This window comes from Lathyrus oleraceus, chromosome 7 (genome assembly GCF_024323335.1).
Source record: "Lathyrus oleraceus cultivar Zhongwan6 chromosome 7, CAAS_Psat_ZW6_1.0, whole genome shotgun sequence".
Taxonomy (NCBI): domain Eukaryota; kingdom Viridiplantae; phylum Streptophyta; class Magnoliopsida; order Fabales; family Fabaceae; genus Lathyrus; species Lathyrus oleraceus.
In genome coordinates this window covers 397,569,740-397,585,038 of record NC_066585.1, presented here as the reverse complement: position 1 = coordinate 397,585,038, position 15,299 = coordinate 397,569,740, and the positions used below count along the sequence as shown (strand labels likewise).

General features: G+C 41.6%; 1 protein-coding gene across 1 annotated transcript; it reads left to right on the top strand.

Annotated features, from left to right (window-relative positions):
- The first annotated feature begins 3,431 nt into the window (after positions 1-3,431).
- Positions 3,432-3,920, top strand: LOC127104008 (uncharacterized). Its single transcript, XM_051041233.1, has one exon. The coding sequence runs from the start codon at positions 3,432-3,434 to the stop codon at positions 3,918-3,920; it is 489 nt and encodes a 162-aa protein (XP_050897190.1).
- Positions 3,921-15,299: the final 11,379 nt, after the last annotated feature.

The following is a 15,299-nucleotide window of genomic DNA, read 5'->3' as shown; positions in this document are numbered from 1 at the left end:
AGGGTAGAGCAAAAAGCACAATTGTTATGTGTTAATCATATCGGTGCGCTTAGTAAAATCATTTTCAGGTCAACATGGCCCTTTTAGCATAAACAACCTAGTTCTCTCGGAACTCACTCATACGCAATTTATCAGCAAGGGATCAAACTTGAGGCACCAAGAGCATCTGCATCTATCCTCCGATCATCGCATCGTCGAAAATCATTTGTTGGGAAGTCAAATCGTCTCACCAACCAAAAAGTCAAATCCATATTAGCAACTACCAAAAAACCAAAAGTCCAATCCCATTGGCATCCTCAAAATCCAAAGTCTGGTCTCTATTGGCACTTCCATAAATCCAAACCCAATTAACATTGGTACCCAAAAAAGATCTCACCTTCGGAAAAGGGAGACCGATTCCAAAAAATATCCAATCATTGATTTGCATTACCACATGCAACACATGCATTACTTTATGCATAATTTTCCTTCTGAAACAAGAAGATTCATCAAATACAATCATATTCAATCATCAAACATGCCTATGAACCTACACGCATAGCATCCTGCCAAAACGGGGAAGCTTCATCAAAGATGAACAAATTCATTTGCATTCCCACATGCACCTAAAAATTCCCCAATAGTTGCATTCATGCATGCAACTCCATGCATCATTCTGGGGATGGTATTTCCATCCAAAGTGGAACATCATACACAAAATTCATACATAACGCTAATACCACGGAAAATCTCTAAGGCATGCTGAAAGCATAGTTAGTGATAGAGTCCTGTGAATCTGGGGGTTATACCCCATCAAAGGATGAAGAGGTGTGTGAGGCAAGTAAGAGTGAAAAAAACACAAGTCGAGGAATGAAGTTGACAGGAGAACTTGTTTGGTCGACATGCCATTCCGTCGACTGAGGAGAAGTCTGAGACTTAAAGGATTTTTCTTTTATGCCAAATGCATAGAAGACAACGTCTCCCTAGCGTCTGGGCGGGAGAAATTTGAAATTTAAAAATTAACCAGCAGTTACAAGAAGAATAAGAGCGCCAGAATCTGGAGCAGTTAGCAAGACGTGAGGGCAGCGGTTTGGCAGATCGTGTGACATAACATCTGTTGGTTTCTAGAAGTTTTAGCTTATGAGCAGTTCCTTTAGTTTAGTATAAATAGAATGTCCCACGAGGGGCTCGGGGTGTTCACTTTGTACTGAAAATAACTTGTAAGAAAACTTCCCATTCCCAGCGCGAGGAAGCAAGAGTTTTTGAGAGTGTTATGTACGTGAATCACCACATTTATTTCAATGCAACTTCCTTACTTTTTAATTGTTCTCGTTGAACATTTTATCTTAATTTCATTTACTTTTAAGTTATCATTTTACGTTGTCGTTTACGCTGTCGAGACTGATTCTATTACAATAATAGAGTTTACCAAAAGCGTGTTCGTCGTGTACATCTTTTGAATGCTATAGCGCTGTCGGTCACGAGTCACCTATAGGTTGTAGCATTGTCTAAACCGTTCATGTGGAAAATTATACGCTTGTTCGACACTTTGTTAGGAGCCGTTCCTCATAAAGTTATTTCATCGAGTTGGACAAGCCTCACATGTAATAGCACATGTCCTAGGATCAACTGGTCGATCCTACAAGTAACCCTTTGTTTTAAGGCCTAGGGAGGACCAGCGATTGTTTACCAATTTTCACAGTAAACAAAATGGCACGCCCAGTGGGACGGTGCTAGAGCAGTTGCGAAATTGCATGAAACTTAGAAGTGGCAAACTATATAGCAAGCCACAAAGCACTGTGAAAATGTCAGAAACTAACACGGATGAAGTACCACGAGGAACTTTATCCACTACGAAAATAGTAATCTCACAGGTTGCCACTTTGCCACCGATGACAAGTGCAACCTTAACCATGTCGACCACGGGTGTGGTTGGAACATCAATTCCTCAGCCTCCACCGGGGGGTTTAGGATCAACGATAACGACGTTCAGACCTTATGTGCCTCGCTTTGGCACCACAGATCCTCTTTATGGAATGTTGTATTCCTTAATGCCAGGATATCAGTCGACATCAAGTGAAACACTGTTTTTAGATACAAATCCATCCTTGCAAGGATCAACGTAAGGGGGCAACATTAGGAATAATACTCAGAACAAAACCATGCCGCTATCGAACACTTCAGTAGCGTTGTTGAGACAACAAATGGACGATAATAACCATGAAGTGGTTAACATGTTGACCAACCAGATGGGAACAATATTTAATCCGGTAATACAAGAATCTGCTGAAATGAATAGGCAGGTGGCGAATCAATTGACACGCTTGTGCAATTTTCTGGGGGCACCGGCTCGATAGATGGCACAAGTGGGTAGGCAAGTTGTTCCTGTGCAAATGGAGATAGGGGCAGCGGAAGATGAGACAGTCCACGAAGGACAAATCATTAGACCCCTTCAAAATCAAGGCGTCGAATCAGGAGTCGCGGGACATAACCAGATGGTGATGGTTAACCGACACCAGGATGCTGATCAAATTATCGATCAACATCGACAAGAAGACTTAGCAGTGGAGAATAATTTGACAACTATTGTCGAAAGGATTATGGCCAGAAATGGTATGGGTGCTACACTGCAAAGGCCATTGTACGCCTCCCCGTTAGCTGAGTTTATTCTCCAAGCCGAGGCGCCTAGGGGGATGAAAGTGCCTAAGTACACTAAATTTGGGGGAGAGTCTGGTGAATTGACAATAGAGCATGTTGCCAGATACTTAACAGAGTCAGGAGACCTAGCTCATAATGAATGTTTGAGAGTAAAAAACTTTCCCTCATCTCTGACTAAGGCTGCCTTCACATGGTTTACTTCGTTGGCCCCAAATTCAATCGATTCGTGGGCCAAATTAGAAAAGAAGTTCCATGAACAGTTTTACGAAGGACACTCCAAAATTAGTTTGGCAGAATTGTCTAGTATCAAGAGAATGTTTGCTGAGAGCATCGACGATTATCTGAATCGTTTTAGGTCCTTAAAGGCTAGGTGTTTTACGCAAGTGCCAGAACATGAACTGGTTCAAATGGCCACAGGGGGTTTAGACTATTCCATTAGGAAGAAAATAGATCCAACTTTTGTGAAAAGTATGTCACAATTGGCTGATAGAGTCCGACATCTAGAACAGCTAAGGTTAGAAAAAGTTAGACACAATAAATCTAAGAAAGAAAAGGTAGCGTTTGTCGAATACGATGCAACAGGCCCAATATGTGAGGCTGATTATGCTTCATCGACCGAATTAGAAATCGACGTGGCTGAACTAAAGCTAGGAGCCGCTTATGAGTGTCGATAATTGCTTCCCGCGTAAGGAAAAAATCCTGTCGAACACAACCCAAAATTCCCTTCGAAAACTTATGCTTTTGATGTGTCAAAATGTAAGGAAATTTTTGACTTGTTGGTCAAAGATGGTCAGATGGTGGTACCTCCTGGTACTAAAATACCACCGTTAGAACAGAGACAGAAAAGATGGTTTTGTAAGTATCATAACTATTTGGGTCATAATACCTCTAATTGTTACCTTTTTAGGGATTCGGTTCAGAAAGCGATTCAAGAAGGCAGGCTAAAATTTGCTGGCCGCAGAATGAAGATCGACGCTAATCCTCTTCACCAGGAGGAAGCCCTATTCGCGGAGCCAGTCGAGATCAACATGGTCGAGATCACCGAATACGATGAGGCCAACATGTTGGAGCAAACTGGTGAAAGCCCAGATGTCGATAAAGCTGAAGTTTACCTAAGGACTGATGAAGACTTGGTAGATTTTCTATATCGCTGCAAGAACAAGGGTTCACAAGTGTGCCTGTGCGCTAGGTGTGGTGCTGTCACCGACAAAATAGCGGCAGAAAATTTCCAAAAACTGCAGTTGGGTAAAAGCAAAAGAAATGGGCAGACCAGGGGTTACTAGAATGAAAAAGGCTCAAAAAAGACTGTGGGAAATACCCAAACAAGGCCTAAGAGTTTTGTACCGTCGGCAAGTGCCCCTAGAGGTACTTGGATCAAGCCTCAGGAAAAACAAGACACCCCACAAGGTGTTGTTGCTGCTGCTAGAGGAGGTCTAGCAATTAACTACAGGCGTGAGTTTAAGTCTGAAAAAAGGACTCATGTCTCTGAAAATTATTTGGGGAAGAACCCCGTGTCGAGAACTCAATGGAGACGCTTTCAGAGGCGTAAACAGGCTGAAAGAGAGGCTGCAAGAGGCATGGCCTGTGAGGCGAATGCTGGGAAGAAAATTGTTGTGAAGGTCGACACAGCGGCGAAGGAACGGATCAGAGAGTATGTCTGTCGACCAACTGAGAAATGTTCTAATGAAGTGGCTGACGACTTCAATTCAGAGTCTGAAGCAAGTCTGGATATCTTGGTCAATGTGGTGTTAATCCTACCACAAGAATACAAATGTGTGACTGAAGTGGAGGAGTCGGTCGACGATGCTGACGCTGAAGAAATGGCTCTGCACCTGCCAAGATGCTATTTTATGTTGAACGATGGCTCTGCTGAAAGCCAAGAGGCAGTGTTCGAAAGACCAACGATGACCATGAAGAATCATTTGAAACCACTGCTGATAAGGGAAAAAGTGGAAGGCGTAACTGTCAACAAAGTCTTAGTCGATTGTGGTGTCACGGTTAACATCATGCCGCACCATATTTTGAGGAAGATTGGCAAGTATGATACTGATATCAGATCTAACAACGTGGTTTTGTCTGACTACGGAGGAAAGACGAAAAGCACCATGGGAGTGATTATGGTGAATATCACGGTGGGTTCAATAACCAGACCGACATTATTTTTGGTGATAGACGTTAGGCCAAGTTACAACTTGCTATTTGGCAGAGAGTGGTTACATTGTGTCGGAGTCGTACCATCTTCAGCGCACCAAAGGTTGGTGATTTGGAGAGAAGATGGAGTGGTCAAAAATATCGAAGCAGACCAAGGGTATTTCATGGCCGACGTATATAATGTTGGCAAGAAGGAATTTGATAGGAAGCTGGCCAATATTTTTCCTTGCTTTCCAGCTGAGGATGTATATGCTAATCTAAGTGAAGCTTTCGTCTCTCTAACTCTGCACGAGACTCATGGCTTCATTTGGGATGTGGAACGCCTGGATGATCCACCCTATACAGGTATCCGGCCGACAGGCTGGGGAGACGTCACTAATGATGACTGAGCTAGAAGCTCTAAGAAAGATTTCGGTATACGTTGCCGAGAACAAAATAAAGTCGGCTCTAGAGGCTGAAGAAAACATGGTTGTCGAAGCCTCTGCGTTAAATAAAGAGGATCATATGGCTATTGGGTTAGAACCCCCAGACAAGCCAACTTTGGCCAAAAGGAACATCGACATGCAGCGTTTGGACTGTATTTATGACAATGAACCTTTAGGGTTTGAAAAAGACCCAAAGGAACCAGAGAAAATCCGACCAAAAGACCCCTTGGAAGAAGTCGACCTTGGCGAGAATGGCGAGAAAAGGCCAACATACATAAGTGCCAACATCGACAAAGAACTAAAGTCTGAGGTAATATCCATACTTAAAGAATTTAGGGACTGTTTTTCTTGGGATTATAACGAATGCCTGGTTTAAGTATGGATTTGGTCGAGTTAAAGCTGCCAATAAAAGCTGGAAGAAAGCCAGTGAAGCAGATGCCCAGGCGTTTCGCCCCAGAGGTCATGGCAAAGATAAAGGCAGAAGTAGAAAGACTCCTGAAAAGCAAGTTTATTCAAACTGCAAGGTATGTCGAATGGTTGACCAATATTGTGCCAGTCATCAAGAAAAATGGGTCTTTAAGAGTATGTATTGATTTTAGAGATCTAAAAGTTGCCACCCCAAAAGATGAGTATGCCATGCCCGTGGCGGAAATGTTGGTCGATTCGGCCGCTGGTTTTGAATATTTAAGTATGTTAGATGGTTATGCTGGATATAACCAAATTTTTATTGCAGAAGAAGACGTGCCGAAGACGGAGTTTCGATGTCCAGGAGCCTTGGGGAAATATGAGTGGGTTGTCATGCCATTTGGCATGAAAAATGCCGGAGCAACATACCAAAGGGTAATGAACTCAATGTTCCATGATTTTATTGAAGATTTCATGCAAGTATTCATTGATGATATTGTGATAAAATCAAATGGTCGACATGCTCACGTCGAACATCTTCGAAAGGCCTTTCTAAGGATGAGGAAATATGGATTAAAAATGAATCCATTGAAGTGTGCTTTTTGTGTGCAAGCAGGCGACTTCCTTAGCTTTGTGGTGCATAAAAAGGGTATTGAAGTAAACCAAAGCAAAACAAAGGCCATTATGGACGTCAAGCCTTCGTCGACCAAAAATGAGCTACAATCTTTTCTGGGAAAAATAAATTTTCTTAGAAGATTTATATCAAATTTAAGTGGCAAAACAAAAGCTTTCTCCCCACTACTTCGACTGAAGAACGAGGATTTCAAATTGCAGGATGAGCACCAAGAGGCTTTTGACAAAATCAAAGAGTATTTGACTAGGCCTCCAGTACTGGCCCCTCATGTTAGGAATAGGCCAATGAGACTGTATATTGCAGCCTCAGAATAGACTATAGGAAGTATGTTAGTCCAAGAGGATGAAAAATGTGTCGAGAGACCTGTGTATTACCTTAGTCGAATGCTTAATGATCCTGAAACTAGGTATAGTGATATAGAAAAACTATGTCTATGCCTGTATTTCTCTTGTATGAAACTAAAGCAATATATCAAGCCTGTTGATGTGTACGTATCTTCCCACTTTGATATTATTAAACACATGTTATCGAAACCAATTTTGCATAGTCGAATTGGGAAATGGGCTTTAGCGTTAACAGAATACTGCCTGACATATGTACCCTTGAAAGCAATGAAAGGGGAAGTAGTAGCGAATTTCCTTGTCGACCACTCAATGGTCGAAATGGCACAAAATTACGTAGACTTAGCGCCATGGAGGTTATACTTCGACGGTTCAAGACATAAGCACGGATCTGGGATAGGAGGAGTCATAATTTCTCCAGATGGAATTCCAGCAGAGTTCAAATATAGAAATGAAGGGGTATGCACTAATAATGAAGCAGAATACGAGTCACTGATCATAGGACTTGAACTACTGCTAGAATTAGGGGCAAGGAATGTCGAAATCATGGGAGACTCGGAGTTAGTGATTAAACAAGCATCAAAAGAGTACAGGTGTGTTAAAGAAAATTTAATCATGTATTTTATGGTCACCATCAGATTACTCAAGAGGTTTGAGCAAGTCAACCTCCAATACATACCACGAAAAGAGAACCAACGAGCAAATGATTTGGCACAGGAGGCCTCAGGGTACAAAGCGTCGAATGACCATGATGAAGAGGTCCAAGTAAGAGAGAAAGTACGAGTAACATTGTTGTCACCGGCAGATCTGTCGATTGTGAAGTTGGGAGCTGTAGATAAAAATCATTTTGAAATTCTGACCTTCGACGACGGGGGGGAAAGTGATTGGCGTAAACCGCTAGTCGATTACTTACGCAATCCCGTAGGGTCGACAGATCGAAAGATAAAGTATAGGGCCCTTAGCTACGTCTTGGTAAATGATGAATTATTCAAAAAGATGGTTGAAGGAGTGTTACTAAAATGCCTAGGAGAAAGCGAGGCATATGTGGCTGTGTCAAGCGTACATAGTGAGGCGTGTGGGGCGCATCAAGCAGGTTTGAAGATGAAATGGCTCTTGATGCGCTCAGGAGTTTATTGGCCTTCAATGTTGAAAGATTGCATTGAATTTGCTAAAAGCTGTCAAGAATGCCAATTACTTGGTGTCGCAGCCTAAAAAAATACAGTGTGCGAAAAAAACAACCGGCGAAAGAAAAATGACAGAAGAGTCGCCACCGTGCGTTATTTATCCCAAAGGAGGGAAAGGAAACGCTCGAAGTAAACCTGATGAGAGGAAAGGAAAAGACAAAGTCTCGCAACCAAATCTTGGGTTCGGGAGTCGATTATGCGAAGGGAAGGTATTAGCACCCCTACGCATCCGTAGTACTCTACGGGATCCACTCTTGTTGTTCTTGTCTAAAGGGTGTGTGTTTATCTAATGTACTATTTACTAAAAGGGTCAAGAGAAAAATGACTCGCACGGATGTCGCATCCACTGCATACGTATCTCATCTGAATATGAGAATCAGAGTCTTCGTAGCTCGGCTACCTATGGGTTAAAGAGATGTGTGCTCGCTAAGACGTCGCGTCTTATGCCTACGTATCTCATCGGGAATGAGAATCAGAGCAAAACGTAGTTCAGCTAACTACGGGAACAAAGGTCTCGATTGCAACTAGGGCAAGAGAAAGGGAAGGTCTCGATCGCAACGAGGGCGAGAGAAAGGATCGCGACGAGGGCGAAAGCAAACAAGGATTAGTTGTTAGTTGTTAGTCAAACTCGGCAAGACATCGCATCTTGTGCCTACGTATCTCATCTGAACATGAGAATCAGAGTTGCCGTAGTTCGGCTAACTACGGGAACAAAGGTCTCGATTGCAACTAGGGCAAGAGAAAGGGAAGGTCTCGATCGCAACGAGGGCGAGAGATGGGATCGCAACAAGGGCGAAAGCAAACAAGGATTAGTTGTTAGTCGTTAGTCAAACTCGGCAAGACATCGCATCTTGTGCCTACGTATCTCATCTGAACATGAGAATCAGAGTTGCCGTAGTTCGGCTATATAGGGATTGCCATCTGAACACGGGCTTACAAAGGAGGACACCAGTTATGTCAAAGGAGAGTGGGCAATGTGTTCACGTCCTAGCAGTAGGTGTCGCACCTTGCTGAATCGAGTCTTAGGCAGTTACCTCTTTGCAATAGAACGGACTACATGCCACAAGATCGGAGACGCTCGGAAAGGTCTAGAAGTGGGGGAGCTCTGCCCTAGAGTTGTCATGCAATATGTACTTAGGTGTTCAGGATTTACAAATGGGAATATCTACCTAATGTTATCATACAAAAGAATATGGGAATCCTACCTATGTTATCGTACAAAAGAATATGGGAATCCTACCTATGTTATCATACAAAAGGATATGGGAATCTTACCTATGTTATCATACAAAGGGTTCTATCTAATGGGTGCTACCTAATCGGAACAAGAGTTGACGAGTGGAGCAAGGAGAAGTGTTAGGGATAAGGGTAGATGGCGATGCATGAAGCAATCGACTTACAAGGTTGATGGCGATGCATAAAGCAATCGACTTACAAAAGGGTGGATGAATACGTGATGGTTCTGTTAGGTTTTGAAAAATGATTACTCGACGTTGGATCGAGGTTTTGATCTTGTTTTGAAATTGTTATCGAATGTTCATTTTAATTCTTGTATTAACAAATGAATAAAGAATGAAAGAATAAATATTATACATTTCATGGGAGAGGGATACATTTGTAATGAATGGGGATTGTCAAAAATCATGAAATAACTAAATCGGGCCCAAATAACAAAATGATGCGAAATATGAGTGTAAGTGCAAGAGAACCGGCTCATTGTAAGAAAGCCCAAGAGTAAGCTATATGAGGTTGATGGCGATGCTTAAAAAGCAATCGACTTACAAGGGTGTGGAAAAATGGGCTCGACATTGAATCGAGAAAATATGATTTTTATAATTTTAAAATGGTTTTGAATGGGTTTTTTTATCAATGAGATTGTGATGATTTATCATGATTATAACGTAACTCACACATAAAGGCAAATAATTTGTACAAATGAATGAACAAACACAAATATAATAATTCACATAAATCCCAAAAAAAATGAATAATCACATAAGTCATATTAAAAATAAAATAATAAAAAAATGAATAAATGATAGAAACATGTTAGTTAAATGATAAGGCTAGATAATTAAATGTGAGAATTAAAGAAAATATGGAAAAAATCAAAGTGTTGGAAAATCAAGGCAATACCCGGGTATTGAACCCACCCCACTCAAGACTATGATACTACCCTTCTCCACCAGACCACTCATGGTTAGTTGTATTTAAATAACAACCTAAATATATAAACCCTACTAGATTGGAACAAAAAATGAAAAAAGAAACTAAAATAACAAATAGTAAGGGTCTGTTGGATCACCAAAGAAACCCAGCCGCCTGGCAGTTGGGTTTCCAAAGAGAAATTAAAAGGTGCACTAAACAACACTACCAATAATTAAAACCAAGGAATACTAAAGGAATGGTCTTTAATCATATTTGAATGCTATTTTCTTAAAAGTAAATGAAAAAATTGGGAACAGAAACACTCTTTGAAACAATCAAAGTCCATTCCTTTTTTCACGCTAAACCTCATCGTTCTCTCTCTCATTTGCACGGTCCCCCCTCAATCGCTCTCTCTCATTCTCACCAAAACCCTCTCAATCGCGCTCCCTCTATCTCAGTATCGCTCTCAATCGCGCTCTCTCTATCTCAGTATCGCTCTCAATCGCGCTCTCTCACGCTCTCAAACTCAAAGAATCACTCTCTCTCAACTCTCACGATATCTCCATCAACAAGCATATGAAAAGGATAAAAGGAAAAAAGGAGAAGTTCTTACAAAGTGTCACGGCGGTGGTGAAAGGCGTGAAGGAGCTGGCCTCCCAATCCAGGTAATCGATTTTGGGATTTTAGGGTTTTTGTTTGAGATTTTCCGCCTCCAAGTTTTTTCTGTTAATTCCTTACTGATTCTCTTCCCTATTTATGTTCTGTGAATTAGGGTTTTCGGATTGCTATGGTGGATCCAAGAAGTATCCCAGCCAAGTCCTTTCGGTGCTCAAAAATTGGAGTGGTCCTTTTTGATGCTAGATTCGAAAAGGTACTCTTAACGCAAGCTTTCTTCTTGAAATTTGTCTTAATTCCAAATTGGGATATTTTCTGGAATTCTAACGCTTTACTGGCTATTATGTGTTACTGCAGTGAATTTCTTGTAACCTGGAGGTTGTGGATGCTGCATTTGGCCTTGTGTTGGTTCTACAATGTTGCTGCAGTAACCTTTGCTCATGTTCTCTTCAAAAACCATCCCAAAAGTTTCTTCTTTCGGTTCAACACGGGAAGCTTTTCGAGTTTTAACCGCATTTTGTTCACATAAAGGCTTTTTTTTCGGACGAAACACTATGTCTTGAGTGTGAAAGATCATACAACACAAATTCCGTCACCATAGAGTTGTCGGATACTTTATCATTTATTTCAGAACATAAATTACTGGAAACCAGCATCTTTGCTACTATTGAGGAATCCTTGTCAAAATCGTGAGACTCCAACTCGGTGGCATTGCTCTTCTTTCTATTATTATCGATGGAGTGAAAGGTATATACAAAATTGAAACCATTACCTATTCTCCATGTCTTGGCCACAAAAACATCTTCAGGGCACTTCACCTTGAACTCAAAGAAAGGCATTCCGTGTTTGCTTTCCAACTTGAGATTACCATGCAGGTGAACCGGCGAAGATGCTATGCCCGAATACTTGATTTCTCTGTTGATAAACTCAGAAATAATATCAGAATGCTTTCCGGTGTTCGACAAGTCATTCAGCAAATATTTCTGATGAGTCCTGTTGCTTATAGTCTCTGATGTCTCATTTGATTTTACCTCATCATTAGTTTCTGCAATATGACTCAGAGGACTTCTCAAAGACTTCGACTTTTTTTGAAATTATTCATCCTTTTCTTGACAGGGTTGAATTGCACTTTTGATAAGTAATCATTTTCCAAAGGAGATATCAAATTAGAGACTTCCACTTTAGCAGAGAGTGACTTCTGCAATGAGTGAACTCTGTCCATTTCAAGAAGAAAATTACCATTCGTTACAGAATCAGCAACTTTATCGCTTCTGGACTTAAAATTTACAGAACCTCTACCTTCTGGTTTGGAATCATCATCATCTGAACCGCATAAAGAATCAACAATGCTACTTGAGAAAGAGATGTCACTCCTCCTCGAAAATTCTATCTTTTCCTTAGATCTGTTTTTTCAGGTTGGCCATTTGTTTTTTTGTAGGCTGTTGTTGCTGTTTGATGGTAGGCTCATGTTTGCTTATTTGGGACTACAAGTCTGAAGGCCATTTGATGTTGTTACTGACCTATTTTGTAGTTTTCTTTTGCAGCTCAGTGCAGGTCCATTGGTTAACTCCCCTTGGTAGCTTGGTCATGAGCAAATGGAGGTTAATTGGTGAAAGGTTGTAATTTGGAAACACTTGAATGGTTGTGATTTGTTTTAGCCTTGTTAGTACAGTCATTTGCAATGCCATTTGCAGGTTTAGGTTGGTTGATTTGTTTGGCATGTGGAGTTAAGCTAATGATGGTTGGTTCAATTAGCACTGGTTAGCTGAGTTTAACTGTTAGGCTTATTTGCTGCAATATTAAGGCTTAATCATGCTGCTGACAACATGAGCATTTTGGTATATAACCAATGGAGTTGGTCTGCTGTACTGCGGGGCTTTCAAGCTGCTTGTTCGTTTGGCTTGGTGCAACATGGTGAATGCAGTACCTGTTTAACGCAGATGCAATTTTTGCACCAGCTGGATTGATTAAAATCAAGGGCCATCAGTTCATGCTTTTGGGTGATGAGGTAACACAATGCATCCTTGCCATGCGTCTGCTTGAAATTCATAGCAATGTTAACTGATTTTTCATATTGTTGTTGTTGCTGATGCAGATTGAGCATTGGGGTGGTTTTGCTATGCAACATGGTTGACTTGGCTTGGAACAAGTTGGTGCAACAGGATGAATGCAGTAGGATTGGCGAAGCAAGACTCTAATTCTTCAAAACATGACCAAGCATGAAGAAAACAAGTCCACATGGTTTAATCATGGAGAATATGAAAATGAAGAATGGAATGAGAGCTATGGCCACCCATTTAGTGATTAGGGATGCCCCAATAGCATAGGGTTGACTTCGGTCAAAATTCAATTTTATTTGCATTTTTCTTGTAAATGGACAAATGATTGATGATTATGGTGAAAAATTAGAGTTTTTGGATTTTGGGTGACTTTGGTCAATGTTGACCAAAAAGTCAACTGTTGACCAAAGTCAACAATTGGTCAAAAATTGTCAAGACTTGTATTTTCTTGTGTAGAATCAAATGTAATGGTTTACAATGACATGAAATAGATTGAAATGGATTAACAAATGGTTTGAAGTTGGCTTCCAAATTGTTTTGTCTTATGACTTGAATGTTTGACTTTTGAAAAATAACTTGACTGATAATGTACATGAACAAGGCCATGAAATGAGACCATAAGGTTAGGATTTGAAAGGGATATTTATGAATCAAATGGCATGATTGGCAATTGGCTTGTGACACAAGAAGGTTGGTTGTTTGGATGACCAAGACCATATGTGTATTAACAATCACATGAACAAACACCATGACTTTGGACCAAGACCAATCCTCATATAAAACCAAAGTAAGGTTAGGCCAAGCATGCTAAACAAACATAAAAAATTCAAGACCAAAATCGGGGTATGACAGTTGCCCCTATTTAAGCGTCTTCAACTAGAGAATATGAAGCAAAGCGTTCTTCATATGATCATAGTGGGAGATGATTAAATACTAAGAAGACCCGGATTTTAATCCTGAATCCCTATGAAATAGTTAACAATGCCTGTCAGAATCGGCAAAGAAACAATCTCAAAAGAAGAATCCGTCTGGTACGGTGAAAATCGGCCTGAGTACCGAAACAGAAAGTTGACCTGGATACCCAAAATAAATGGTAACACAGGAATACCCATGGCCTGAACGCCGCACATTAGTCTGAACACTAAGCATCGGAATATGAGAGTATCAATGTTGGTCTGATCACCGGAAATCTGGTCTGAACACCACTTCGATTTGGAAATCGGAAAACTGGCCTGAATGCCACAAGTACTTCGACTTGATCGTCGGAAACTTCTTCGATCTGAATATCGGAAACTGGCCTGAATGCCACTTCGGTCTGGATACCGGAAACTGGCCTGAATGCCACAAGTTGCATCAACCTGAATGTCAGAAACTTCTTCGATCTGAAAATCGGAAACTGGCCTGAATGCCACTTCGGTCTGGATACCGGAAACTGGCCTGAATGCCACAAGTTGCATCGACCTGAATGTCGGAAACTTCTTCGATCTGAATATCGGAAAAACTGGCCTGAATGCCATAAGTGCTTCGACCTGATTGTCGGAAACTGGCCTGAATGCCACAAGTTGCATTGACCTGAATGTCGGAAACTTCTTCGATCTGAAAATCGAAAACTGGCCTGAATTCCACTTCGGTCTGGATACCGGAAAAAAACTGGCCTGAATGCCACTTCGGTCTGGATACCGGAAAAATTGGCCTGAATGCCACTTCGGTCTGGATACCGGAAACTGGCCTGAATGCCATTTCGGTCTGGATACCGGAAAAACTGGCCTGAATGCCACAAGTTGCATCGACCTGAACGTCGGAAACTTCTTCGATCTGAACATCGGAAAACTGGCCTGAACGCCACTTCGGTCTGAATACCGGAAACTTCATGCCTGTCAGCATCGGCAGAAATAGGAAACATGATAATTGAGGCGACACGTGGGCCAACGACCCATGCTGGGGATAATAAGTCATGAACAACCTTCAGTCTGAGCACTGGAAACAAACTTCTGGCTTATCACTTGGGATACCGAGAATGTTTTATGCTTACATGCGTATGTTTGAATTTTGCGATGGCGTAATGCTCCATGAAAATGGAAATGCTACACGATTTGGGAGGATGCAATGCAATATGATTCTACGTGCAGGGATGCGAAATGCTGGGGAGAATGCCAAGCCGAAGCAAGGAATCCTGTTGGGGAATGATCACAATCTTCTGGACCCTGGCACTACTGTTGGAGATGCACAACATAATGAACTATGTGGGGAAATGACCGGCTATGCGGTGTTTTGACGATAACGAAATACCGAGACTCTGACTGGGGAGAGAATGGCACTGAAAACCTGTTATTGGGGAAAGCGATAGTGGTTCTGGCAACCATAATCTACGAGAGATGACTCAGCAGGGGGGAGCAAACACCGATACGGTACCGAGGTTATGCTTCCAGGAAAGAGATCATCGATCTGGGATTGAAATCCTCGATCTGGCATCGAACTCTGAGGAGCAGCTGCTTCTGCTGGGAAGATACAGTCTGGTACTGTCAACTCCGCTGGGGAGTGTAGTCTGGCACTGTCAACTCTACTGGGGATATACAGTCTGGCACTGTTAACTCTACTAGGGAGTGTATAGTCTGAAACAACCGCTTGGGGAGTACAGTAGTGAGAACCTGCTGGGAATCTTAAGGAAATGCTTCGAGTGTACCTGTTCTGAATAGATG